This window comes from Notolepis coatsorum (genome assembly GCF_963971535.1).
Source record: "Notolepis coatsorum genome assembly, chromosome: 1".
Classification (NCBI taxonomy): Eukaryota; Metazoa; Chordata; class Actinopteri; order Aulopiformes; family Paralepididae; genus Notolepis; species Notolepis coatsorum.
Genome location: NC_140165.1, coordinates 284,716,965 through 284,742,802, shown reverse-complemented (window position 1 = coordinate 284,742,802; position 25,838 = coordinate 284,716,965). Strand labels below are relative to the sequence as shown.

Here is a 25,838-nt window from a genome sequence, read left to right as displayed (position 1 = left end):
AAAAGCCTCTTAACCTGCACATGTGGGCCCTTTTTAGGACGATTTGCCCACCGGCACTTTGGCGACCACTAGTGCATATTTTGTAATACAATATATATATATCGAATTGAAGGCTTATTTGTTGCCTGTCGATAGCGACAAAATCCGACAAAATCCGTTCAGCGGTTCTCGAGTTACATGCCGGTATTTGAGGCTTGTGCAAAGTACACGGTATTGCGCAAAATACCACTCCCGACTCTTGGGGCTCTAGTTCCGTAAATCATTTGGCGATCTCGAAAATGATTGTGGAGGGTTGTAGCCAATGAGTCTGGATTTACAATGATACCCCATCTGGGGATGTATGATCTAGGATCTAGGTGAAAAACTAACGAGCAAAAACAGGAAGAGAAAAACAGCCGAATGAATTGAAGTCTATGAGAAAACTGAGTTTTTCTTTTGTACACAGTTTACCAAAATCACTCCTAATCACTCATTTCTGAATGGATCTTTATGAAATTTGGACATGTACTACATAAGGCTTCAGGCTATGGGTCCGTATGGATCTGTAAGCCATACCACCTTCTGGGGAAATACTACCTCTGGACTACTAACTACTACAGAAAAACTTGAGTAACACGTTTTTCTACAACTCAAGTTCAGACCTATGTTACTCTATTTCATTAGCACTAAAAGTGAATTTTCTTTCTGGAATCGGAAACTTCAGAATGTCATCTTTCAAAAGAGACCAGGCTCATGCATGTGCTATAAGTATAAAGTATGTTGTTTTGGTTTGGAAAAAAGTATGCAGTCCTCAAAAACTAAAACTAAAATGGCCAATTTTGGGGGCGCAGGTTAGGATAAAATAATTCAGGAGTACAGTTTTGAGTAAAAACATTTTTATATCTTGCAGCATATTTTAAGTTTTTCTTTCTTATATTAAAATATATTTCGTTTTTAAGAATTTGTAATTAATAAGGATAGGCAAAAATAAGGATGTGCTTCAGCCTATTCCTTTTTTTCGGTCGTTGATTTTGGATTTTGTGTGTGAGCTTGCCTTGAATATGTACATTTGTGATTTTTCTTTTTTTGCAAGTCCACACAGGTGTTTGATTTGTCTGTAAACAAGACCGAAAAACAAACTTCATTCATTCATTCATAAACACCATTTCAGAGGCCTTCCCAGCCTGCTACGAAAATACACACAAACAATCACACTGACACAACACCAACATGCCATAATAAACTGAAGATGCTTCCTTTGCTGCAGTTACCCGGAGGGGGGGGGGGGGTCGCCTAGGCAACAGGGCTTCCCCTAATGCATGGTGTGGCAGCACCGTAACATGAAGAATGACTTTAATAGGAGCCGTCATATTGTAATCCACAGTAATGCGGTTACAGAGCGCCTGCCTACTCCTTGTAATGACAAGAGAATGAGAACAGCCTGCACACAAGTTTCAAGTTTCAAGTTTTCAAGTTTTCTTTATTAGTTGTCATACAGAAATACAGAATACTTTTGCATGAAATGCTTTGTTGAGTTTATGTGTTAATATGATTGCATGTAACTGCTTAACTGTTCCACAAGAGGGCGCTATATGCGTAAGGAGACGCAGCTGTTGTGGTTGACGTCAGGTAAGAGGGTATAAAAGGGATTGTTCCCTCCCCCTCTGTCTCTTCCCATCTACCTCTCAAAGAGAGAAGGTCTCGTGGTACATATATGCAATGTGAATAAACCACGCCGATTAAAGGCTAAAGAAGAACCTTGTCGTCATGAACATATTATTGGTGCTCCCCAGGTGACTCTGTCAACAGGTTATGGGCCCAGATCACGGAAGAGCAAAATAATAAGGGTAGCTAGTTTAGCTGAAAGTATAGGCTAGGTTAGCAGCGGGAGCACCGCGTGGCTAAGGCTAGGCTAACTGTCAGCTAAAGCTACGCTACCATCAAAAGAGGATGGCGACAAGAGGAAGGAGCAAGTGACCCTCGTTTAACGGAAGGGCAGAAGAATACGAGCTCTGGGAAGAGCGAATATTGTGCTGCATGCACGGAGTGGGGCTGAAGACAACCATCTTGACGGCCCCCACGGGAGAAGTAACAGTGGACCCGCAAGCCCAGGATACCAAGCTAAATGCTGACACATACTGCGAGTTAGCACCACTCCTAGACGACACGAGCTTGGGGCTGATATTCCGTGACACAAAGGACAAAGGCAGAGAGAGCCTAAAAGTGTTGAGAGAACACTACATCGGCAGGGGTAGACCCTGGATCGTATCCCTATATATAACATTGACCGCGGTGAAGAAAGCGAACACAGAGACTGTGACTGAATACATCATCAGGGCTGAACAAATAATCACAGCGCTTAAGAGTGCAGGAGAAGCACCGAGCGATGGACTAATGATGGCAATGGTTATGAGAGGACTACCGGAGATGTATAAACCATTCACACTGTTGGTGACACACGGTTCAGCGGACATGTCGCTGGGGGAGTTCAAGGCCAAGCTGCGGAACTTCGAGGCCTCAGAAGACACACACCCGGTCGCCGAGGAGGCGGGAGAAAGGGTGATGAAGGCCCGAGCAGCGCCAAGGATAAAGACCAGACCCCAGACAGAGATGGCGTGTTGGCGATGTGGAGAAAAGGGTCACCGAAAAGACAAATGCACAAAAACAGTCTGGTGCAGTTTCTGTGGAACTTCGGGACACGCGGACAAAGTGTGTAGAAAGAAGCGCGACCAGAGCGCTCGGTACGCGCACGTGCAAGATGGCGGCTGTGGACAAGATGGCGGCTGTGGACAAGATGGCGGCAACGGTGGACGTGAGGCGAGTCGAGACGACGCCCGGAGAGCAGCGGGAAGAGAGGACTTCATCTTCGGGGCGCAGACAACATACGTCACCCAGTCAACGCAGCAGCAGCAGGTCCAAAGGAAGGGACTGATCGTGGACACAGGTGCGTCGTCCCAAATCATCAACGACAGGAACCGATTCAAGAACTTTGACAGCACCTTCGAGCCGGAGAGACACAGCATGGAGCTGGCAGACGGGAAGCGCACATTCGGGTTGGCGCAGGGGAGAGGAGACGCACAGGTATGCCTCATAAACAGTGAGGGGCGCCGGTGTACAGTGACGTTAAAGAACGCTCTCTACATACCCTCGTTCCCACAAGAACTATTCTCTGTCAAATCTGCTACTGCAAATGGTGCCAAAGTGTTCTTCAATGAAGGTAAAGATGTTCTTGTAGAGCCTAACGGTACGAGATTTAACATAGGTGTACAAGAGAATGTATTATCTACAAACAGAATTTAACGAAAATTATATGTGTAATGTCAGTCATGATATTCAGACATGGCATGAGATCATGGGTCATTGTAATTACGATATACTGAAGCTGCAAGCGGTGACAGTAGGCATGCACATTAACAGTGAAAAGCATAGACCTAACAAAGAATGTGATGTGTGTATAAAGGGAAAGTTCACTCAAACAAGGAACAGAGGTCCCACGGAAAAAGTAAAGATACCACTTGAGCTAGTTAACACAGATCTAGCCGGTCCAGTAAACAATGAGTCCATAGGTGGCTTTAAATATGTACAGTCTTTTACAGATGTGTGTACAGGGGCAGTGTTTGTTTACTTTCTCAAAGCAAAGAGTGACACACTCCAGGCCACGGAGAAATTCCTTGCAGATGTAGCCCCTTATGGCAACATAAGATGCTTGAGGTCCGATAACGGAACCGAGTTCACAAATAGAGAGTTCCAATCACTGTTGAGAAGGAACAACATAAGACACGAGACGTCCTGTCCTTACTCCCCGCACCAGAACGGGATAGCAGAGAGGGAAGGACGCACTCTTTTCGAAATGGCTAGGTGTAAGCTAATAGATGGTAACTTACCCAAGAGTCTATGGCATTATGCGGTACAAGAAGCCGCTTACACCAGAAATCGGTGTTTTAATAAGCACACAGGCACCACCCCGTATACAGCACTGACAGGAAAAAGATGTGATCTAGCCAGAATGCACAAGTTTGGGTCAGTGTGTTATGCTTACCAGCAGGACAGAGGAAAGCTCGAGTCCAGGTGTGAAAAAGGACTATTTGTAGGGCACGACAAGGGCAGCCCCGCTTTTCTAGTCTACTATCCCGGTAAAGGGAAAGTGCAAAAACACAGGCTAGTAAAATTTGTCACAAAGACAACATGTGAGAACGAGACACAGACACAGGAGCCAGAGCTGGACTCCAGAGTAGGGATGGGAATCGAAAACGTTGGGAACCGGTTCCTAATTATCCGATTCCTGGAATCCCATGCCTCCGTGACTATCGATTCCCTTATCGCTGCCAGGTTTTAGTTGTGCATAACGTTAGCGCCACGCATGTAGCCATGGCAGACTATTTGATTCCTTAAAGCCTCGAAATTGCCTGGGTTTTGGTCATATGCTCCCGAAATGCTCCCGCTGTTTGGCTGCTTCTATGTGCAGTGAAAACTACTCTAATGCTTTAGAACCTAGTCATTGATTTAGTTCAGGGTAACCTAAGATTAGCCGCGGAGCTAGCGCTAGCTAACGTGAGCTAGTGCTAGCTCCGCGGCTAATCTTAGGTTACAGACATGGCAGACTATTTGATTCCTTAAAGCCTCGAAATTGCCTGGGTTTTGGTCATATGCTCCCGAAATGCTCCCGCTGTTTGGCTGCTTCTATGTGCAGTGAAAACTACTCTAATGCTTTAGAACCTAGTCATTGATTTAGTTCAGGGTAACCTAAGATTAGCCGCGGAGCTAGCGCTAGCTAACGTGAGCTAACGCTAGCTAATCAAGCTCACAGAGAGAGATAAACAGCTGACAGCAGGTCGTACAGGTACAAATACAATAAAAAAGGGGGTGGGGGCTGTTGTGTAAACCTTGTACTCTTTAGTTCACATATAATAAGAGACGGAGTGTTTGTTTACTAGTCGGTAAGCCAGGAAGTGTGTGTGTGTGTGTGTGTGTGTGTGTGTGTGTGTGTGTGTGTGTGTGTGTGTGTGTGTGTGTGTGTGTGTGAGAGACAGAGAAGTCAGAGGAATAACGACCTGTTGAATGCAACTACGGTTCAATAGATTAAATTAGTTTAAGATATTGAACTGTAGTTACATTCAACAGGTCGTTATTCAATAGATTAAATTAGTTTAAGAATAAAAATTTTAAGAGAATCTCAAATTTATTATTTTATTTAAGTGTAGGCTATAGTTAATGTTTTATTTTTTACAGTCAATAAATGACAATCAGAAATGTCAAGTTGCATGTTGTTATTCTAACCAGCTTAGTTCTGTTGCATTTCCAATTTATTTATTCAAATTATAAATCGGCCAGGAATCGATAAGGGAATCGATAAAGAATCGGATCGATAAGCAGAATCGATAATGGAATCGGATCGATAAAATCCTATCAATTCCCATCCCTACTCCAGAGTAGGGTGTGAAGAAAGAGAGACACCACAGCCTAGTGTACTGAGCACAGACATGCAGACAGACAGTCAACAACCCCCAGAGGATGATGACGGGAAGCACCCTAGGGTGACGTCACGTGCCTCATGCAGTGGGAGATATCCCTTCCGGGAACATAAACCCCCAAAGTATCTGAAAGACTATGCCCAGAGAGAAAGTGACGAGGATGACAGTACACTTACCAGCATAGATTACTGCTACAGAGTAGTGAGTGGTGTACCTCAGACCTTTAAAGAGGCCATGGTGTCCCCTGAGTCAAGAAAATGGGAGAGAGCAATGGATGAGGAGATGAGGTCCCTAGAGGACAATCATACTTTCACTCTTACCAAGTTACCAGAGGGTAGCAGACAGTGGGAGGAAAATGGGTGTGTGAGCTTGATTAGCTAGCGTTAGCTCACGTTAGCTAGCGCTAGCTCCGCGGATAATCTTAGGTTACCCTGAACTAAATCAATGACTAGGTTCTAAAGCATTAGAGTAGTTTTCACTGCACATAGAAGCAGCCAAACAGCGGGAGCATTTCGGGAGCATATGACCAAAACCCAGGCAATTTCGAGGCTTTAAGGAATCAAATAGTCTGCCATGTCTGTAACCTAAGATTAGCCGCGGAGCTAGCACTAGCTCACGTTAGCTAGCGCTAGCTCCGCGGCTAATCTTAGGTTACCCTGAACTAAATCAAGGAGGGTATTGAAGGCCACGACAAGTACAAGGCCAGGTTTGTAGCTAAAGGCTACAGTCAGAGGGAAGGTATAGACTATGGTGAGACATTCTCACCCACAGCCAATCTGACCAGTGTACGGGTAGTGATGCAGAAAGCAGCCGAGGACAGTTTGATTTTACACCAGATGGATGTGAAGACAGCCTACCTGCACGCACCCATTGATAGGGAGATATATATGGAACAACCTGAAGGCTACGAGAAGAAATGAGAGAAGCTAGTGTGTAAGCTAGAAAAATCCATTTATGGCCTGAAACAGTCTGGGCGAAATTGGAACGAGATGCTTCATACATGTCTAATTGAAGATCACTTCATACAGAACCCAGTAGACCGCTGTGTTTACACAAAGGAGTCAAAAGAGTCAGGAAAAGTGATAATTGTGATTTGGGTGGATGATTTAATCATTGCAGCAGACAATACTAGAAACCTAGAGCAGGTGAAAAGTATGCTCTCCACCAGATTCAAAATGAAAGACCTAGGTAGGTTAAAACATTTTCTAGGCATGGACTTCAAACAGTCTGCCAGTTGTGTAAAAATATCCCAGAAGAGATATGTGGAAAATATCCTGAAACGTTTTGACATGCAAGAATGTAGAACAAGGGAAACACCATGTGATCAAAAGCTAGACTACCAAGAGGATGCTCAGAAATTGACAGATGTAAAATTTACAGAGAAGCTGTAGGTAGCCTCATTTATTTGACAACATGTACTCGCCCTGACCTATGTTTTGTAGTGAGTAAATTATCACAGCATTTTGCTGATCCCACAGAAGAGCACTGGATTACAGCAAAACATGTTTTTCGCGATCTCAAAGGCACAGCAGATAAACAGCTTTGTTTCAGAAAGAGCAGCGAGGGCTTAGGGCTTCAAGCCTATAGTGATGCAGATTGGGCGGCAGATGCCACAGACAGAAGAAGTACCACAGGGTATTGTGTGAGTTTGGGTACAGACAGCTCACTGGTTTCATGGAAAACAAAGAAACAGCCCACAGTGGCACTATCAACTTGTGAAGCCGAATACATGGCTCTAGCTATGACAATACAGGAATGTATTTATCTAGAACAACTGCTCGAAGGAATGGATACCTATGTATATAAGAAAACTGTTGTTTATGAAGACAACCAGGGAACCATTGCACTCGCTAGAAACCCTGTGTGCCGACAGAGGTGTAAACATGTGGATATAAAATATCACTTCATCAGATCTGTCATCAGAGAAGAAAGGATGACACTTGTTTACTGTCCTACAGACGACATGGTTGCAGACGCTATGACCAAGCCTGTCTCCAAACTGAAATTGAGAAGATTTGCAGAGGTCATCTTTGGTGTGTAAAATATTGCCTGTTATGTAATATTGACTGCCATATTATTTTGATGTTTTGAACTGTATTTTTCCTTGAAAAGTTGTTTTTGGAAAAGTTGTACAGTATACATGTCATCCATAAGTGGGAGTGTTGAGTTTGTGTTAATATGATTGCATGTAACTGCTTAACTGTTCCACAAGAGGGCGCTATAGGCATAAGGAGACGCAGCTGTTGTGGTTGACGTCAGGTAAGAGGGTATAAAAGGGATTGTTCCCTCCCCCTCTGTCTCTTCCCATCTACCTCTCAAAGAGAGAAGGTCTCGTGGTACATATATGCAATGTGAATAAACCACGCCGATTAAAGGCTAAAGAAGGACCTTGTCGTCATGAACATATTATTGTTGCTCCCCAGGTGACTCTGTCGACATGCTTCTTTCTGTTTTGAAATGCGGTGGTTGGGAAACAAATATGAATTCAAAGGTGAGGGGAGGCTGTGTTATTTGGAAGCAGTGCAACACCTGGGATGATGTGTGTCTACATCTGTTATTTTGTTATTTCTCAATGGAGGACTGTCCGCTTGTTGGAAAGGGCCGACGATGAGTCCGAGTCTGTCCTGGAGTTTGTAGAGGATAGACTACTGGAAAGCGACGGAATACGCAACCATCCGCTAGCGAAGCTGACGGATTCCAATTTGAAAAGAGACCAGCAGTAATACCTTCAGTGAAATTTCTATCCATTATTGACAGATTACTGTAGCTGGGCCCTAACCGGCAAGTCAGATATCAATCAGCTCTTTTGTTTTTCTTTTCTTTTCTTTTTGTTAATGAGTATAATGACAGTCGTATCTCTTTTTACTGAAATATTTGCAGAAATATCATCCATCAGTGTTGCATGGTAAGTAAGTAAATAAATACGTAAGTAAGTAAACAAACCTTTAATTACATAGAAACTTTCCATGCAATTAGACAACTAAAACTGAGATCAATAAAATCGTCCTGATGAGCAGTCGATCTACCCAGTAGGTGCTACATCCTACCACGTCTTAACTCGTCTGAAACCATCTACCCAGTACATCCTACTGTACCATGTCCTAACTCGTCTGAAACCATCTACCCAGTAGGTGCTACATCCTACCATGTGCTAAAATGTTCCAACTTGGAACAACAAAATAAATGGGCATGCCCATGGGGAGATGGTAAATAAGAATCATTGTGAAGAATGACAGTACTGTATTCTTAAAAGGACAATAGCAGTGTTTTTGCCAAGTCATTCTTGCCTTGACGCAAAAATTAAGGCATTCATTTGACGTACCCCCGTTATGTGCTTCCAGTGCATCTGAAAATGTGTCTCAACGCTAGAAAGGCCAAGGCAGTTATTTTGACTGATTTAGAAACGTACAGCTTTGAAATAAAAGCCACGAGGGTACAGGTCCTTGACCTTTCCTAAATAGGTGCTTATAAATTATAGGCTAACATAATTTTTGGTGTTCTGAGTATTTCTACCTAGAAAGGCCGTAGAGGTAATTTTTACCCCATAGGTTGCAGATGGTGTGTCACTTCTGTGTTTGCATCCAATCATCTGTGGTTGCATCCTGAAGCTGAACAGCAGGGGGCAGTGCGAACGAAACCATACGTGCAGGTACAGCAGCGGCAGCAGCACTTGGAGACACCAGTCCAACTGACAACAGCCTCTCTCACATGACATCTTCACTTTAGAGACACCCGTCCAGCTGACAACAGCCTCTCTCACATGACATCTTCACTTTAGAGACACCCGTCCAGCTGACAACAGCCTCTCTCACATGACATCTTCACTTTAGAGACACCCATCCAGCTGACAACGGCCTCTCACATCACATCTTCACTTCATAAATACATTATTACTCCTTTTTTCTTCTATAACACAAGCTATCCTTCCTCCATCTTAGCAGAAAAAAACAAAAAGGCAAAAGAGACCACAAAGAGACCTCTAAGTCAGGTCAAGTGTTCCCCTTCAATTAATCCCATTGAGGACAGCCAAGAAGAGTCACACAGAAACCCAGAACTACAAAACAGACAAGCAAGGAAACACCTACATGTGTTTTACAACTTGATTTACTTTAACCACAATTCCTTTGGGTAATTCTGTTGGTGTGCGAAATGCTTTTGTGTTGAGGCCTATTTGTAATGGTGGTGGAATCATTGGCGTTTTATTGTTATTATTTTTTTTTATCTTTATTTCGAACATGTAAATAAATTCAAACAATATCAAATCAACACAAATCATTGATCAAGAAATTAAATGGAAAACAATATATAAAGGTAACCAAAAGCAAAACATAACTCAATTTACATGTTCGAAAAGGAGTAGGAAGAAGTATACACTTATTTAATCCTACCCCTTTTCCACTACTCAAATGAGTGTACTAATTTAAAACCTTACAAAACAAATATATATATATGCAAAACAAACAAAAAACGATATATGTAAAACATGAAAGAAATCAAATAAAAATGTAAACCCTGTGAATGTCAAATCCCTTCCTTATCCCTGTACCCCATGAACATCATTTCCTCATAATTCAGTTAGAATTTTCTCATATTTGGACACTGCTTTAGCACCACATTCAGACTGTTTCACTCCACATATTGAAATGCAGTGTCTTCTCATGGTAGTGCGTACAATAAGAACTTTTAAATTGAGTTCTCCCCTCAGATTATAACCCCCCTCTCTATCAAAGATTGCGTTTAACAAGGATATGAAACTCTGGGAAAGTTCCTCCATGCAGGCCTTCCCAGAAATATAGGGAAACACTGCCTATAATACAGTACAACAGTAATGACCATAAAGGCTCCCACTTATCAGTCCAACTCTGGCGAAACACCAATAAACCTTACCACGCTTAGAAGATAAGACGAGGGGGCAGATACATATAGACTTCCTGTCTAAAGGAGCGACGGAATGTGTGTGTGTCTGTGTGTGTGTATATGTGTATGTGTCCTGTATTTCATGTCAGATATCAATAACATTATAGTTATCCATCCATCTCTCTCTCCCTCCCTCCCTCCCACCCTCTCTCCCTCCCTCCTGACCTTTCTAAGTCTTAAAACCCCTCACATGACTACAGATTTCTACACAGCAATTCACCCCCCCCCACACACACACACACACACCCACACACACACCCACACACACACAGTAAAGCCCACTGCAGCCATCATATGGACATGGACTGACAGCCATGACAAAGTACTGAAGCAACACAGATATCAACTGATAGAATCCCACAGGGGATTTTCAATGGACGATCTGTTTGGATTTTCAATGCATGCATGTACCCCCGCTCACTCACACACACATGAGCAGGTCATGTGAGGGCCCTAGCCGTGCTGGGTCATGTGAGGAGAGCTATGGCCCCATTTCAACACACAGGGTTTCAGCTGGGGTTTTCATTCAGCAGCAGCAGCAGCAGTGCCCCCCCTCCTCCATGCTAGTAACATGTCAAATCAAATCAAATACATTTAAAATAATAACCTTTTTTTTATAATGTATGTTTATGAAAATTCACAATACAAATTCAATAATTCACTACAAACTAAAATGGATGCTCGTTGGAGCACATATGTCTGTGGCATGCTATAGTTGGTAATAAATATGTCGCCCCCAATGAATGAAGGAACATATGGCATGTAAACATACAGTACTGTATGTTTTATGTTTTCAGGATGAGTCACAAGTGTTTTCTTGCAGTTTGTGGTTTTCATTGAGATTGATGTACCTTTAGCGTACATAAGTTGTTTCCAATAGAAAATGCTAGTCTTTAAGTTAGATAGTCCAAATTCGAAGCTGAAACTCTGACTGTCCAACCAGAAGTCAGCCAGGAGGGAGGCCTATGGCCACGCTCACTATTCACATCACAATATGAACTACCCCATCTCAAAATGTCTTAATTTATATTGTAATTTTCTAAATGATATTCATTGCCAGGCTGTTTCCAGGTAAAACAATTGGGCTGTTGATGAAATCGCATTAGGTGAGGCTCAGTCATTGTATGCTGATGACACAATTGTGTACTGTATTGCAGACTCTACAGTTGGCCATTGAGAAATTGCAACTTTCCTTTTATGCACTACAGGATGCACTTTCCGTGCCAGCCATGCGGTGCCCCGGAACCCCCGTTGCGTGCCACCACCCACTTCAATGATAGAGCTCTCATATTTGCGAACACATAAACTACATCTTAAATTATGGCCTAATATAGCCGTCGCTTATCAATGACTTGTTTGCAGTCAACATTGTCGAAACGGATTGTTTTTTTTTTCTTTTCTTTTTTAATCGGTTCATTTCCGTTTTATACCATTTTGAAAAACTCTCGTTTTTTGAAAGTGTCAGGAAAATATAAAGATTCTGTGATAATCGCCCTTTAGTGGAATACACTGGAATACACAAAAAACGTTGACATTTTTCGGCCTATTTATGAATCGTTTTCAAATAAACGCTAGATTATCTATAGTATATGTGTACTTATGCACGCTATAGAAGCGGGCTGAAAAATCGATTATCCATTTCCTGATCAGCACACACACACACACACGCACAGACACACATAGGGCCCACGTTGATATATCTGTGAAAAAAGCTCTGATTATCCCAAGACTGGTAAAATAGATTCCTTATCTTAGATCAGATGTTCTCCAAAAAGATTATTCCAATTCCTGATCGCCATTCCAAATATCGATCGCGTTTATTGATCCAACGCTGGGTACTGGAAACACACATTATCCGTGTTCTGGTGGTCGGCAATGACTTCGATCGTCTCGGGTTACTTGTCTGAAAAGTAAAATGTGGAAGCAGGATTTTTTTTTTTCATGCGTTTCATTCAATCCAATCCAAAGGGGTGCAGTACTGTACCATCGGGAGAGACGATAGGAGGCGGTATTTTCCCAATGGAGCTCAGAGAGAGTTCCAGTGGTAACGTGAGGCTAGATTGATGAAATATGAATGGTAATCGCTAATAAATAAATAAAAAAAAACGAGATCTCTCGTTGTTGGTAGGGCTGGGCGATATAACGATAACGATAAATATCGCGATATATTTTAATAATCGATATCAAATATCGAAATTAAAAAAAAATCGAAAAATCGTTTTTTTTTTTTTTTTTTTTTTTTTTACCTGCAACAGGGCAGTTTTAAAACCAGAGAGAGTGGACAGACTTGTCTTTCTTGCCTGCAACTTAAAGTAATGGCTTTGCTTGTCCAAATGACAATACTAACCAAATTCAGATTTCTTTTTCTCTTGTCCATTTATTTTGTTTGCTTTCTAATTTAAAATACATTTTGAAACCGTCTGTACACAGTAGGCTATGTGTGCTAGCAGAACTAGACTCCAGTCACGAGTCACAGTGCACATGTGCAGTGGTTTGTCCACCAAAAAAGCGCCAAAAGATCGAAAATAAACTGTTCAACTCCTCTGGAGCCACAGCCAGCAGAGAAGCCGGTTTACTTTAGCTTTTAAACCAGCTGCAGCCTGAGAACTGGAGTGTGAGGGGATGTAACACTAAAGATGGCGGCAATGACAAAGAATTGCTGCAAAATAAACATACATCTGTTGTTAAAAAAAAGATTTTTTTTTTTTTTTTTTTTTTTTTTATACTTATAACAATTCGATAATTATCGATATCGAGAAATAAAATAAAATTATCATATCGTTATCGCGATAAGATTTTTTTCCATATCGCCCAGCCCTAGTTGTTGGCACTGAACGGTTGTGCATGAACTAACGAGAAATCTCGTCGTTGACACTCAAAGTGTTAATGCTAGTAAGACAACGTTTATGTTGTTTTCAAGAGCCAGGAATATTAACTTTGATGATGTGCGGATATCTACCGTCAGTGGCTCTTCTTGCCTCTAAACTGCGACAGAAAATTGGTTTCCTGTACAGAAACAGATCCAATTTTCCTCTATTTAGTAGGAAAATAATTGTTGAATCAGTCTTCTTATCAGTTTTGGACAATGGCGATGTAATTTATAGGCATGCTGCGGCATCAACTCTTAAACCTCTGGATTCTGCATATCACTCAGCTCTTAGATTTATTACTGGTGACAGATATGATACTCACCATTGTGTCCTGTATGATAGGGTGGGTTGGCCTTCTCTTACAGAAAGGCACAACAAACACTGGTATTTATTTATTTATTTTTAAAGCCCTTATTGGTAAACAACCTGTTTATATCTCTTCACTGTTAGATTGGAATATTGGAACCTATTCAACTTTATCGAATGACCGGATGGTTCTTAGGGTTCCTCAAGTTTGTTCTGATCTAGGGAAGTCAGCTTTTTCCTTTGATGCCTCTAACTCATGGAATGTCCTTCAACTCTCTCTGAAATTGGAGGTTCTCCCTTCCCTTGGTATGTTTAAACGTAGGATTTCAGACCATTGTGTGACTACCTGTAACTGTTTTAGCTGATATTTTTTTATTATTTTACTCTGGTGTTTAAATGTCTGTGAATATTGTTTGTGTTATGTACTGTTTACATTTTGTACAATCGTCGTTTCTGTAAATGAGGGAAACCTCAGAGGCTTACGATTTTAAATAAAGGTTGAAATGAAATTGCACTTTGTTTCTGCTGAGCCAAAGGCGTTGTTGTTGCCCTCTGGTGGTAAAAATATGTACCATAAATGCTCCACAGAAGGACTACATGAAAGTCAATGGAGAATGCTGGAAATTAATTCCCCCAAAATACTTCCCATTGCCTGATCATCCACAGCCTCTGTAAAGTTCTGCGCCAAAGCACAGGCTGATTGGTCCTATAGTTTGCAAGATATTTCACGGATTCACACACTTACACAAACACACACACACACCCACCCACACACAGATGTGAACAAATGCATAATGTCCTCGAAAAAATACAAGGGCAATTATTTAGTCTGTATATCATGGTATACTGGTGTGTGCATATGTGTATGCATGGTTGAATATGTATGTGAGTGTGTGTGTGTGAGTGTGTGTGTGTGTGTGTGTGCGTGTGTGTGTGTGTGCATGCATGTGTGCGTGTGTGTGTGTGAGTGTGTGGTGCGTGTGTGCGCGCATGCCGGCGTTATCTGTATATATGCATATATGTGTGCATGCGTCCATGTATCTGTTGGTGTGTAAAAATATATTTGTGTGTCATTGTATGAGCATATAAATACATTATTCAAATGTATGTGTTTGTGAGTCTGTGTGTGTGTGTGCGTGTGCGTGTGTGTGTGTGTTCAAGTTTCAAGTTTCTTTAATAGTTGTCATACAGAAGTACAGAATACTTTTATACAAAATGCTTCTTACTGTTACGCTCCAGAGACTGTGCTAGACAAGATAAGTATGAAATAAAATAGTATAGCATGTAAAATAGAAGTAAAAATAGAGGTCACAGTGTTCAGTATAGACATATGTACAATGTTCGATGCAGAATAGAAGTAACTGAGTTACCATACAATATACAATATACTATGCAATGTACTAATATACAATACTATATAGTGCAAAGCAGAAATGGGATGAGGTACAATTTAGGTACAATTTACAGTAAGGTGTACGAGTTGTAGTGCAAATCCTTTACCAATAAATATAAAGTGTGTTTAGGTGATCTAAAGTGTGGCGAGTGGGTGCTGCAGTGTGTTGTTTGTTTAAAGTGAGTGTGTGGGTGTGTGTGCTGTGTGCATTTGATGGTTGTTGCATAGTGTTTATTGTTCGTTGAGCAGCCTGATGGCCTGGGGATAGAAGCTTCTTCTGAGTCTTTCTGTGCTCGCCTTAAGACTATCGGTATCGGTGTGTGTGTGTGTGTGTGTGTGTGTGTGTGTGTGTGTGTGTGTGTGTGTGTGTGTGTGTGTGTGTGTGTGTGTGTGTGTGTGTGTGTGTGTGTGTGTGTGTGTGTGTGTGTGTGTGTGTGTGTGTGTGTGTGTGTGTGTGTGTGTGTGTGTGTGTGTGTGTGTGTGTGTGTGTGTGTGTGTGTAGGACAGTACAGCAGGGTAAATCATGGCATTATTGATCTCCAATGCTCCTTTATGGCTCTTTCCTGTCAGTTTAGCACATTGCCAACAACTTGCTACACGGCCACATCAATACTTAACACTAGCACTCAGTTAGAGAAGATAGTATCTGAGAGAGAGAGAGAGAGAGAGAGAGAGAGAGAGAGAGAGAGAGAGATGGTAGGAGGTAGGAGAAAGAGAGAGGGAGAGGGAGAGAAGGAAGGAGAGAGAGAGAAGGAATGAGGGAGAGAAAGAGAGAGAGAGAGAGGGGGGAGACAGGGGGAAGGAGAGAAAGAGAAAGGGAGAGAGAGGGAAGGAGAGAGTGAGAGACAGGGGGAAGGAGAAAGAGAGGGAGATAGAGAGGAAAACAGAACGAAGGAGAGAGATAGGGGTGAGACAGTGACTGTCGCCTACTGTAACAGCTATTTGTAAGGTTCTCTTGAGCAAGGCACTGCATCTCAAAGTGTTCTAGGGGTGCAGCATTGCGGACAATTGTGCTCTTTGACCTCTGATGAAATGCATGTGTGTAGAGGGTAAATGGTCCTCACTGACGTTCTGTAAATTAACCAATGAAGTAACCTTCACTCAATCTCGTGCATGTATATATGTGTGTGTGTGTGTGTGTGTGTGTGTGTGTGTGTGTGTGTGTGTGTGTGTGTGTGTGTGTGTGTGTGTGTGTGTGTGTGTGTGTGTGTGTGTGTGTGTGTGTGTGTGTGTGTGTGTGTGTGTGTGTGTGTGTGTGTGTGTGTGTGTGTGTGTGTGTGTGTGTGTGTGTGTGTGTGTGTGTGTAGGACAGTACAGCAGGGTAAATCATGGCATTATTGATCTCCAATGCTCCTTTATGGCTCTTTCCTGTCAGTTTAGCACATTGCCAACAACTTGCTACACGGCCACATCAATACTTAACACTAGCACTCAGTTAGAGAAGATAGTATCTGAGAGAGAGAGAGAGAGAGAGAGAGAGAGAGAGAGAGAGAGAGAGAGATGGTAGGAGGTAGGAGAAAGAGAGAGGGAGAGGGAGAGAAGGAAGGAGAGAGAGAGAAGGAATGAGGGAGAGAAAGAGAGAGAGAGAGAGGGGGGAGACAGGGGGAAGGAGAGAAAGAGAAAGGGAGAGAGAGGGAAGGAGAGAGTGAGAGACAGGGGGAAGGAGAAAGAGAGGGAGATAGAGAGGAAAACAGAACGAAGGAGAGAGATAGGGGTGAGACAGTGACTGTCGCCTACTGTAACAGCTATTTGTAAGGTTCTCTTGAGCAAGGCACTGCATCTCAAAGTGTTCTAGGGGTGCAGCATTGCGGACAATTGTGCTCTTTGACCTCTGATGAAATGCATGTGTGTAGAGGGTAAATGGTCCTCACTGACGTTCTGTAAATTAACCAATGAAGTAACCTTCACTCAATCTCGTGCATGTATATATGTGTGTGTGTGTGTGTGTGTGTGTGTGTGTGTGTGTGTGTGTGTGTGTGTGTGTGTGTGTGTGTGTGTGTGTGTGTGTGTTACCGGTCACAGGAGCAGGCCACCAGCAGGCTGAGGAGGTTGTAGATGATGAAGGTGAAGATGACGGCAGTGATGGTGCCACGGGGGATGGAGTAGCTGGGGCTCTTCAAATCACCTAGGGTCACCGACACACACACATAATAAACACACACGTACGTACATACATATACAGTACATGAGACACACATGTAAGCAAACAGATACTTTATAAAGACATGGACACCTGACACACACACACACACATAATACAAAACACACCAGTGTAGACACATGACAAGCATATACACAAGACACATGATACACACACATAGCTACACAGATACTGACATTACAGTTATAGCTATGTTATGGAATTTGAATGTATATACATTACAGTTATTGCTATGTTATGGTATTTGAATGTATACAGTATACGTTAGTTATTGCTATGTTATGGTATTTGAATGTATACAGTATGTTAGTTATTGCTATGTTATTGCTATGTTATGGTATTTGAATGTATACAGTATACGTTAGTTATTGCTATGTTAGGGTATTTGAATGTATATATGTTAGTTATCGCTATGGACATGTAAACATGGACAACTCTCTCCCAAAGTCACAACCATCTGGGTTTTACTTGTGAATAACAAGTTTCACCAATTCAAGTTCCTCTTTTCTATTTTCTAAATAAAACAGTTAATCTTGTATTAATTTCATGGCAGGGCTTGGCTTGACAAACTGTAAAACAAAAAATGTCCCATGAACCAAATCGTTCCCTCTGTGTTCTGTGCCCGTCCTTCCAATGGTTCACTCACCCGACATGTTTGAGCCAGCCATGATGCCGGTGCAACCGTTAAACATGACAGCGAAAACTGTGGCAAAGGTCATCATGGTGTCGGTAGTATAATCCACAGTGTAGTTCGCTGTGGAGAAGAGATAATGTGGTCAGGTGTAGTGAGAGTGTGACGATGTGGCCCACCGCAATATAAAAACAAGCCCACCACAAACAGATTTCCCACAGTCAACAAGGTTTATTGTGTTGCATTGCATACTAATCGCTGCCATTGTGTGAAACCCTTGTACCTCCAGTTTTGGTAATATTCATGTTTTTACTTGATTGTGTGTCTGCAAGACTCTTTGTGTGTGATTAGCTTAGCAATCATGTGGTATATTTCTCTCACAGCAGAGCATATCATGAGACTAAGAGAATACGAATAGGATATATACAATAGCAACTCCAATTGGATATATACAATAGCAACTCCAATAGGATATATACAATAGCAACTCCAATAGGATATATACAATAGCAACTCCAATCAAATCACAACTCAACCATCGAACATCTGTGATACAACGCAACCTCTAGCCGCCCCCAACCAACCCACCCAGCCCGCCCCCATCCACCCAGCCCACCCCCATCAGCCTCACCATCCAAATTTCCCAGCAGGGTGTCCAGCTTGAAACCGGTGAAGTTGGCGGTAGTCGGCGTGCCGTTGGCCGCCAGGCTGGCGAGGCCGGGCAAGACGATGGTCCGCGGGTGCACGGCGAAGAAGCTGACAAAGATGGTGCCCAGGACGAACATGACCACGAGGAAGATGAGGAAGGAGGCCTTGGCGTAGATGTGGACGCCCACCAGACACACCAGCAGGCAGAGCAGGAGCACGGCCGTGCCATAGAGTAGGGACCACCAGTACCCCGACGGCAGGACCTGGTAGGTCGAGTTCAACGCCACACCGTCTGGAGAGGCGCCGGCAAAGCGGGTGGAGGGGAGGGGGCAGGAGGGTCATGCTGTCTGTGTGCAATGCAGATTCCTTGTGCTAATACAAATACAGTCAGCCACGCTCCATTCTTTATTACACAGACATGCAGAGCAAAAAGCCTTACAGTAGGTCACAAACTGACTACGCAAATATGAAGTCAGAACGCACTGCGTGCAATTATGATGTTATTAATAGATATAATACACAGATATCTGTAGGGGGGGAAGGATAGGGGAATTCAGTGCAATCGGTGATTGAATAGCTGTTTCTGAGAGCCCATCCTGGCATATTATAATAATTAACTAACAATTTAACCCTTGCACTGAAGAACCATATACAGTAAGTCCATTTAGAAATGTTTTGAACGGCAGTTGTGAACTTAATCTAAATCACCTGGAGTGTGAATGTGATACATCACAAGAAACTACTCAACCTCGACCGTCTTTAACTATGAGTGAACACAACACTCTAAATGACCAATGACCATCTTTAGATAATAAAGTTTGAAAACGTTGTTCCTCTGAAAACTTAAAAAAGTTACTTATATGGTTCTGGTTCGTCTTCAGGTACTGAATTGGGGAGCGCACCCGGCACCACGGGTGCGTACATTTCACTCTGAATTTGTACTAAAAGTTTTAGTGTATTCCTGCCGAGTGTACTAATATATATATATATATATATATATATATATATATATATATATATATATACTATAACAACAGGTACTATAATATAGTATGACGTATGATATTTGCGATCCTACCATCTGGGACACCGAAAGTGGCCACGATGGCCTCTACCAGACCCAGCACGTAGAGGGCGCTGCCGCACACATTAGCTAGGAAAAACATGATGCCGATACTGCCACCAAACTCCGGGCCCAGCGCTCGGCTGATCATGTCTGATGGGGAGGGGTTAAGGCTGTGAACTCTGTGTGTGTGTGTGGTGTGTGGTGTGTGGTGTGTGTGTGTGTGTGTGTGTGTATGTGTGTGTGTGTGTGTGTGTGTGTGTGTGTGTGTGTGTGTGTGTGTGTGTGTGTGTGTGTTGCAGTTTGTGCCAGGAGGACTGCAAGCCTGTCAAGGAGGAGGGCCAAGAAGCTTGCAAGATTATATTCATCTGTAGATTCAAATTAATAGTTTCTTAGTTTGAAAGAGACCATTGTTTTGTTAGTTCCTGTATGAGCAGCTGTGTTTCACAATAGAGGCCTTGCACAGCATGTTTGTGTAGTTATTTTTACTTCCAGTATGGCTGCCTGTAACCATTGGTAACCACATAATATGCGTCATTTGTGTGCAGTGGTAGAGTAGGTAAAACACTGGGAAGGCATGATATTACTGTGATCCAGTATAATAAGACACGTTTTTGTTAATATATTATATCAACACATAGCAACCGTTGTTTTGCACATGGCAACCGTCTCTTCCATTGCCATATACAAAACAATTGTATGTTTACAGGCAACCATTGATTGATTGATTGATTGAAAAGTTTATTAACAGATTGCAGAATGGGTACAGTACAGTACAGCTCAATACATAGAATTGTTAAGGGGATGCAGACCAGAGAAAGACTTTCGTCTTGTTTACATCAGGGTCCCCCATGCTGGAAGACGCAGAACTTTCTGTGCAAGGCCTCTATTGTAGAACAGCAAACCTAGGCATACTTGGCTAATGGTATTACATTATGTGTGTGTGTGTGTGTGTGTGTGTGTGTGTGTGTGTGTGTGTGTGTGTGTGTGTGTGTGTGTGTGTGTGTGTGTGTGTGTGTGTTGATGTGCATCTGGATGCGATTCAATTTTGTCCCAAGAAAACATCCAGACAGAGCGATCATTATGTAGACTGAACACTGAATAGTGACGTTGGCTGTGATTAACATTAGCATGGTTGTCAGACAGACCAGATCACTGCCATGTTCTACAATGGTGATGTCTACAGGCTACAGGCTACACCATCTACGATAGGCTCCATTCACCTCCTTATATAATAATAATTATTATTAATTATTAATAATAACAATCTTCATAATCCTCATAATAATAACCTACTACTACACATGTGGTGACAAATACAATGGTCCAATCAGGGAGCAGAGATTTGTACTTGCATGTGTGCGTCTGTGTGTGTGTGTGTGTGTGTGTGTGTGTGTGTGTGTGTGTGTGTGTGTGTGTGTGTGTGTGTGTGTGTGTGTGTGTGTGCGTGCGTGTGTGTGGCTTTTACATGTAAGTATCTGCCTGTGTTGTAGTCGTTCTTGAGGGCAGAGCATCTCTCAGTCCCTTCCCCAGGCTCAAATCGGACAACTTACTACGCCAACATCTATTATTTTGCTGCTTTTCACAGGAGGCACTCTCTGGGTAACTTCCTGTGCCCTGCACTCTCTGCCTCCTGCCTGGGTAACTTCCTGTGCCCTGCACTCTCTGCCTCCTGCCTGGGTAACTTCCTGTGTCCTGCCACTCTCTGTCTCCTGCCTGGGTAACTTCCTGTGCCCTGCACTCTCTGCCTCCTGCCTGGGTAACTTCCTGTGCCCTGCACTCTCTGCCTCTTGTCTGGGCAAAGTGGGCGGGGGTACATAAGATTAATAATGTTTAAATTACACACTGTTGTGGTAAATGTGGGAAACAGGTGATTTTGCACATTTCCCAAGACATTTGTAGATTCCTCGTCAGGTCAGTAAATGTGAAAGGAAAACGATCATTTTAATTACCTCCAGTGCACACATCCATGGTGTGGTGAGTCCGTGTTTAGTTTTTGATGAATAACTGAAACAAATTATGTTTTGTACCTGTGCTTTATGTTAATGTTTTCTACTAGGGATGTCCGATATTATCGGCCGATATTGGCATTAAATGTGATATCGGAAAATATCGGTATCGGTTTTCAAAAACAAAAAAATATATATATATTTTTTTTCTTTTTACATTTCTATGACCTTTATTTACCCAGCAAGCAAGTAAGAACAAATTCTGATTTTATTTATTGTCAAAAGTATGCATAATGTAAGGGCGGTCAGGTGGCGTAGCGGAGATTGCGCTCGTCACCAATGCAAGAGGCTGCGGTCTCGACTCCCGGAGTCAGCATTGCCTTGGCTTGGGCTGATCGCTATACTAACTCGTTTGGCTGGGTTAGGGGGAGGGAAGGCGTGGGTGGGAAACTGCCGTTGTGGACAGCGACGCCTACAGGTCAGGTCTGGGCGCTTGCTCAGCGGAGGCAGGACTTTAGGAAGGCAGCGTGACCTCCTACACGTTACATTTCACCAATGAGAGCCCTCGCTGCCAGGTGAGAAGAGAGCCACTGGCTGTCGCCGCACGTGTCGGAGGAAGCGTGTGGATACTTCAGGGTTCCCTTGTACCGACCAGTAGGAGAACATGCGCACAACAACCAGGTAGGGGAGAGGGGGGAATTGGCACAACGACAAAAATTGGGACGGGGAGAAAACAGAAAAAAATCTGAGAAAGAGAGATACAAAAAAGAAGTATGCATAATGTTGTGTTAATTCCACAACAAGAGATATGTAATGTTAATTACCTGAAATTATTCAGTTTTTTGGGGGGGGAAACCCTGCATATATCGTTATCGGTTGATATCGGTTTCGGAAATTAAGAGTTGGACAATATCGGTATATCGGTAAAAAAAAGCCAATATCGAGCATCCCTATTTTCTACCTGTGCTTTATGTTAATGTTTTTTACCTGTGCTTGATGTTTGTTTTCTACCTGTGCTTTATGATTATGTTTTCTACCTGTGCTTTATGTTTATGTTTTGTACCTGTGCTTTATGTTTATGTTTTCTACCTGTGCTTCATGTTTATGTTTTGTACATGAGCTTTATGTTAGTTTTCTGTACCTGTGCTTTATGTTTGTTTTCTACCTGTGCTTTATGTTTATGTTTTCTACCTGTGCTTCATGATTAAGTTTTCTACCTGTGCTTTATGTTTATGTTTTGTACCTGTGCTTTATGTTTATGTTTTCTACCTGTGCTTTATGTTAATGTTTTGTACCTGTGCTTCATGTTAATGTTTTGTACCTGTGCTTTATGTTTGTTTTCTACCTGTGCTTTGTTTTTTTTCTACCTGTGCTTTATGTTTATGTTTTCTACCTGTGCTTTATGTTTATGTTTTCTACCTGTGCTTTATGATTATGTTTTCTACCTGTGCTTTATGTTTATGTTTTCTACCTGTGCTTTATGTTAATGTTTTCTACGTGTGCTTTATGTTTATGTTTTCTACCTGTGCTTCTAGTGAGCTCCTTTTTGTCCATGTGTGTCAATCTGTAACGTCAGAAGCTGCTGTGTGGCGTATCGCCACCAAACAATCCTTTGCTTGATGTTTGTTTTCTACCTGTGCTTTATGATGTTTTCTACCTGTGCTTTATGTTAATGTTTTCTACCTGTGCTTTATGATTATGTTTTGTACCTGTGCTTTATGTTTATGTTTTCTACCTGTGCTTCATGTTTATGTTTTGTACATGAGCTTTATGTTAGTTTTCTGTACCTGTGCTTTATGTTTGTTTTCTACCTGTGCTTTATGTTTATGTTTTCTACCTGTGCTTCGTGATTAAGTTTTCTACCTGTGCTTTATGTTAATGTTTTGTACCTGTGCTTTATGTTTATGATTTCTACCTGTGCTTTATGTTAATGTTTTGTACCTGTGCTTCATGTTAATGTTTTGTACCTGTGCTTTATGTTTGTTTTCTACCTGTGCTTTGTTTTTTTTCTACCTGTGCTTTATGTTAATGTTTTGTACCTGTGCTTTATGTTTGTTTTCTACCTGTGCTTTGTTTTTTTTCTACCTGTGCTTTATGTTTATGTTTTCTACCTGTGCTTTATGTTAATGTTTTCTACGTGTGCTTTATGTTTATGTTTTCTACCTGTGCTTCTAGTGAGCTCCTTTTTGTCCATGTGTGTCAATCTGTAACGTCAGAAGCTGCTGTGTGGCGTATCGCCACCAAACAATCCTTTGCTTGATGTTTGTTTTCTACCTGTGCTTTATGATGTTTTCTACCTGTGCTTTATGTTAATGTTTTCTACCTGTGCTTTATGATTATGTTTTGTACCTGTGCTTTATGTTTATGTTTTCTACCTGTGCTTCATGTTTATGTTTTGTACATGAGCTTTATGTTAGTTTTCTGTACCTGTGCTTTATGTTTGTTTTCTACCTGTGCTTTATGTTTATGTTTTCTACCTGTGCTTCGTGATTAAGTTTTCTACCTGTGCTTTATGTTAATGTTTTGTACCTGTGCTTTATGTTTATGTTTTCTACCTGTGCTTTATGTTAATGTTTTGTACCTGTGCTTCATGTTAATGTTTTGTACCTGTGCTTTATGTTTGTTTTCTACCTGTGCTTTGTTTTTTTTCTACCTGTGCTTTATGTTAATGTTTTGTACCTGTGCTTTATGTTTGTTTTCTACCTGTGCTTTGTTTTTTTTCTACCTGTGCTTTATGTTTATGTTTTCTACCTGTGCTTTATGTTTATGTTTTCTACCTGTGCTTTATGTTAATGTTTTGTACCTGTGCTTCATGTTAATGTTTTGTACCTGTGCTTTATGTTTGTTTTCTACCTGTGCTTTGTTTTTTTTCTACCTGTGCTTTATGTTTATGTTTTCTACCTGTGCTTTATGTTTATGTTTTCTACCTGTGCTTTATGATTATGTTTTCTACCTGTGCTTTATGTTTGTTTTCTACCTGTGCTTTGTTTTTTTTCTACCTGTGCTTTATGTTAATGTTTTGTACCTGTGCTTTATGTTTGTTTTCTACCTGTGCTTTATGTTTATGTTTTCTACCTGTGCTTTATGATTATGTTTTCTACCTGTGCTTTATGTTTATGTTTTCTACCTGTGCTTTATGTTAATGTTTTCTACGTGTGCTTTATGTTTATGTTTTCTACCTGTGCTTCTAGTGAGCTCCTTTTTGTCCATGTGTGTCAATCTGTAACGTCAGAAGCTGCTGTGTGGCGTATCGCCACCAAACAATCCTTTGAGTATCCCGCTGTACTTTGGTGACTCTGGTAAGGATACAGTAGGCTCCCCCAGCGTCCAGAGCTCCGTTGGTGGAAATGGCACAGACGGAGAGCACGGTCATGCTGATGATGAAGTATGCCACCAGGAACATGGCTACTGCCTGGTACAAGCCACACTGACCCACCACGAAACCTACAGCGAGGCAAGAGATAGAGAGAGAGAGAGAGAGAGAGAGAGAGAGAGAGAGAGAGAGAGAGAGAGAGAGAGAGAGAGAGGAACACATACGTGGTTATGAGAAGCATCCTATTGTTTTCAGTCAGAAGATCATTTGTATAATGAATTGTTAGTCAAAATTATTTTATTCTTGGTTTATCATATTTTACTAAGCGCTCATATTCTTTATGTCTCATTGATCAATTCAGAATATAAATATAGTTACTAGTATTCACAGTGGCCTTATTCCAGTTCAGAAACCTGTGTGACTTGGAAGGCGATTTTCTGTTTGGGGTAACAGATCATAGCTGGTTTGATATTCAACAGAATAGTCTGATATTCAACAGATCATAGCTGGTTTGATATTCAACAGAACACAGCTGGTTTGATATTCAACAGAACAGTCTGATACTCAACAATTACAGAACACAGCTGGTTTCATATTCAACAGTTTTATGTATTACTGTTTTTACAGTTTGGCTCAGCACCAACAAACAGAGGATGTGCGTTATTTTTTTTTTTTTTTCATATTCAACAGAACACAGCTGGTTTCATATTCAACAGAACACAGCTGGTTTCATATTAATTCAACAGAACACAGCTGGTTTCATATTCAACACAACAGTCTTGTTATTCAACAGAACACAGCTGGTTTGATATTCAACAGAACACAGCTGGTTTGATATTCAACAGAACAGTCTGTTATTCAACAGAACACAGCTGGTTTCATATTCAACAGAACAGTCTGTTATTCAACAGAACACAGCTGGTTTCATATTCAACAGAACACAGCTGGTTTGATATTCAACAGAACAGTCTGTTATTCAACAGAACACAGCTGGTTTCATATTCAACAGAACACAGCTGGTTTCATATTAATTCAACAGAACACAGCTGGTTTCATATTCAACACAACAGTCTTGTTATTCAACAGAACACAGCTGGTTTCATATTCAACAGAACACAGCTGGTTTGATATTCAACA

General features: G+C 41.7%; 1 protein-coding gene across 1 annotated transcript in view; it reads right to left on the bottom strand.

Annotated features, from left to right (window-relative positions):
• Positions 1-25,838, bottom strand: part of LOC311225066 (solute carrier family 12 member 9) — a 179,191-nt gene that overhangs the window by 127,781 nt on the left and 25,572 nt on the right. Inside the window, exons 2-6 of the mRNA XM_084310274.1 lie at positions 24,698-24,832; positions 19,455-19,592; positions 18,360-18,668; positions 17,744-17,851; positions 16,950-17,061 (exon numbers count right to left, since the gene is read on the bottom strand). Coding sequence (XP_084166400.1) covers positions 16,950-17,061; positions 17,744-17,851; positions 18,360-18,668; positions 19,455-19,592; positions 24,698-24,832 — 802 coding nt within the window. The remainder of the gene's footprint in view (positions 1-16,949; positions 17,062-17,743; positions 17,852-18,359; positions 18,669-19,454; positions 19,593-24,697; positions 24,833-25,838) is intronic.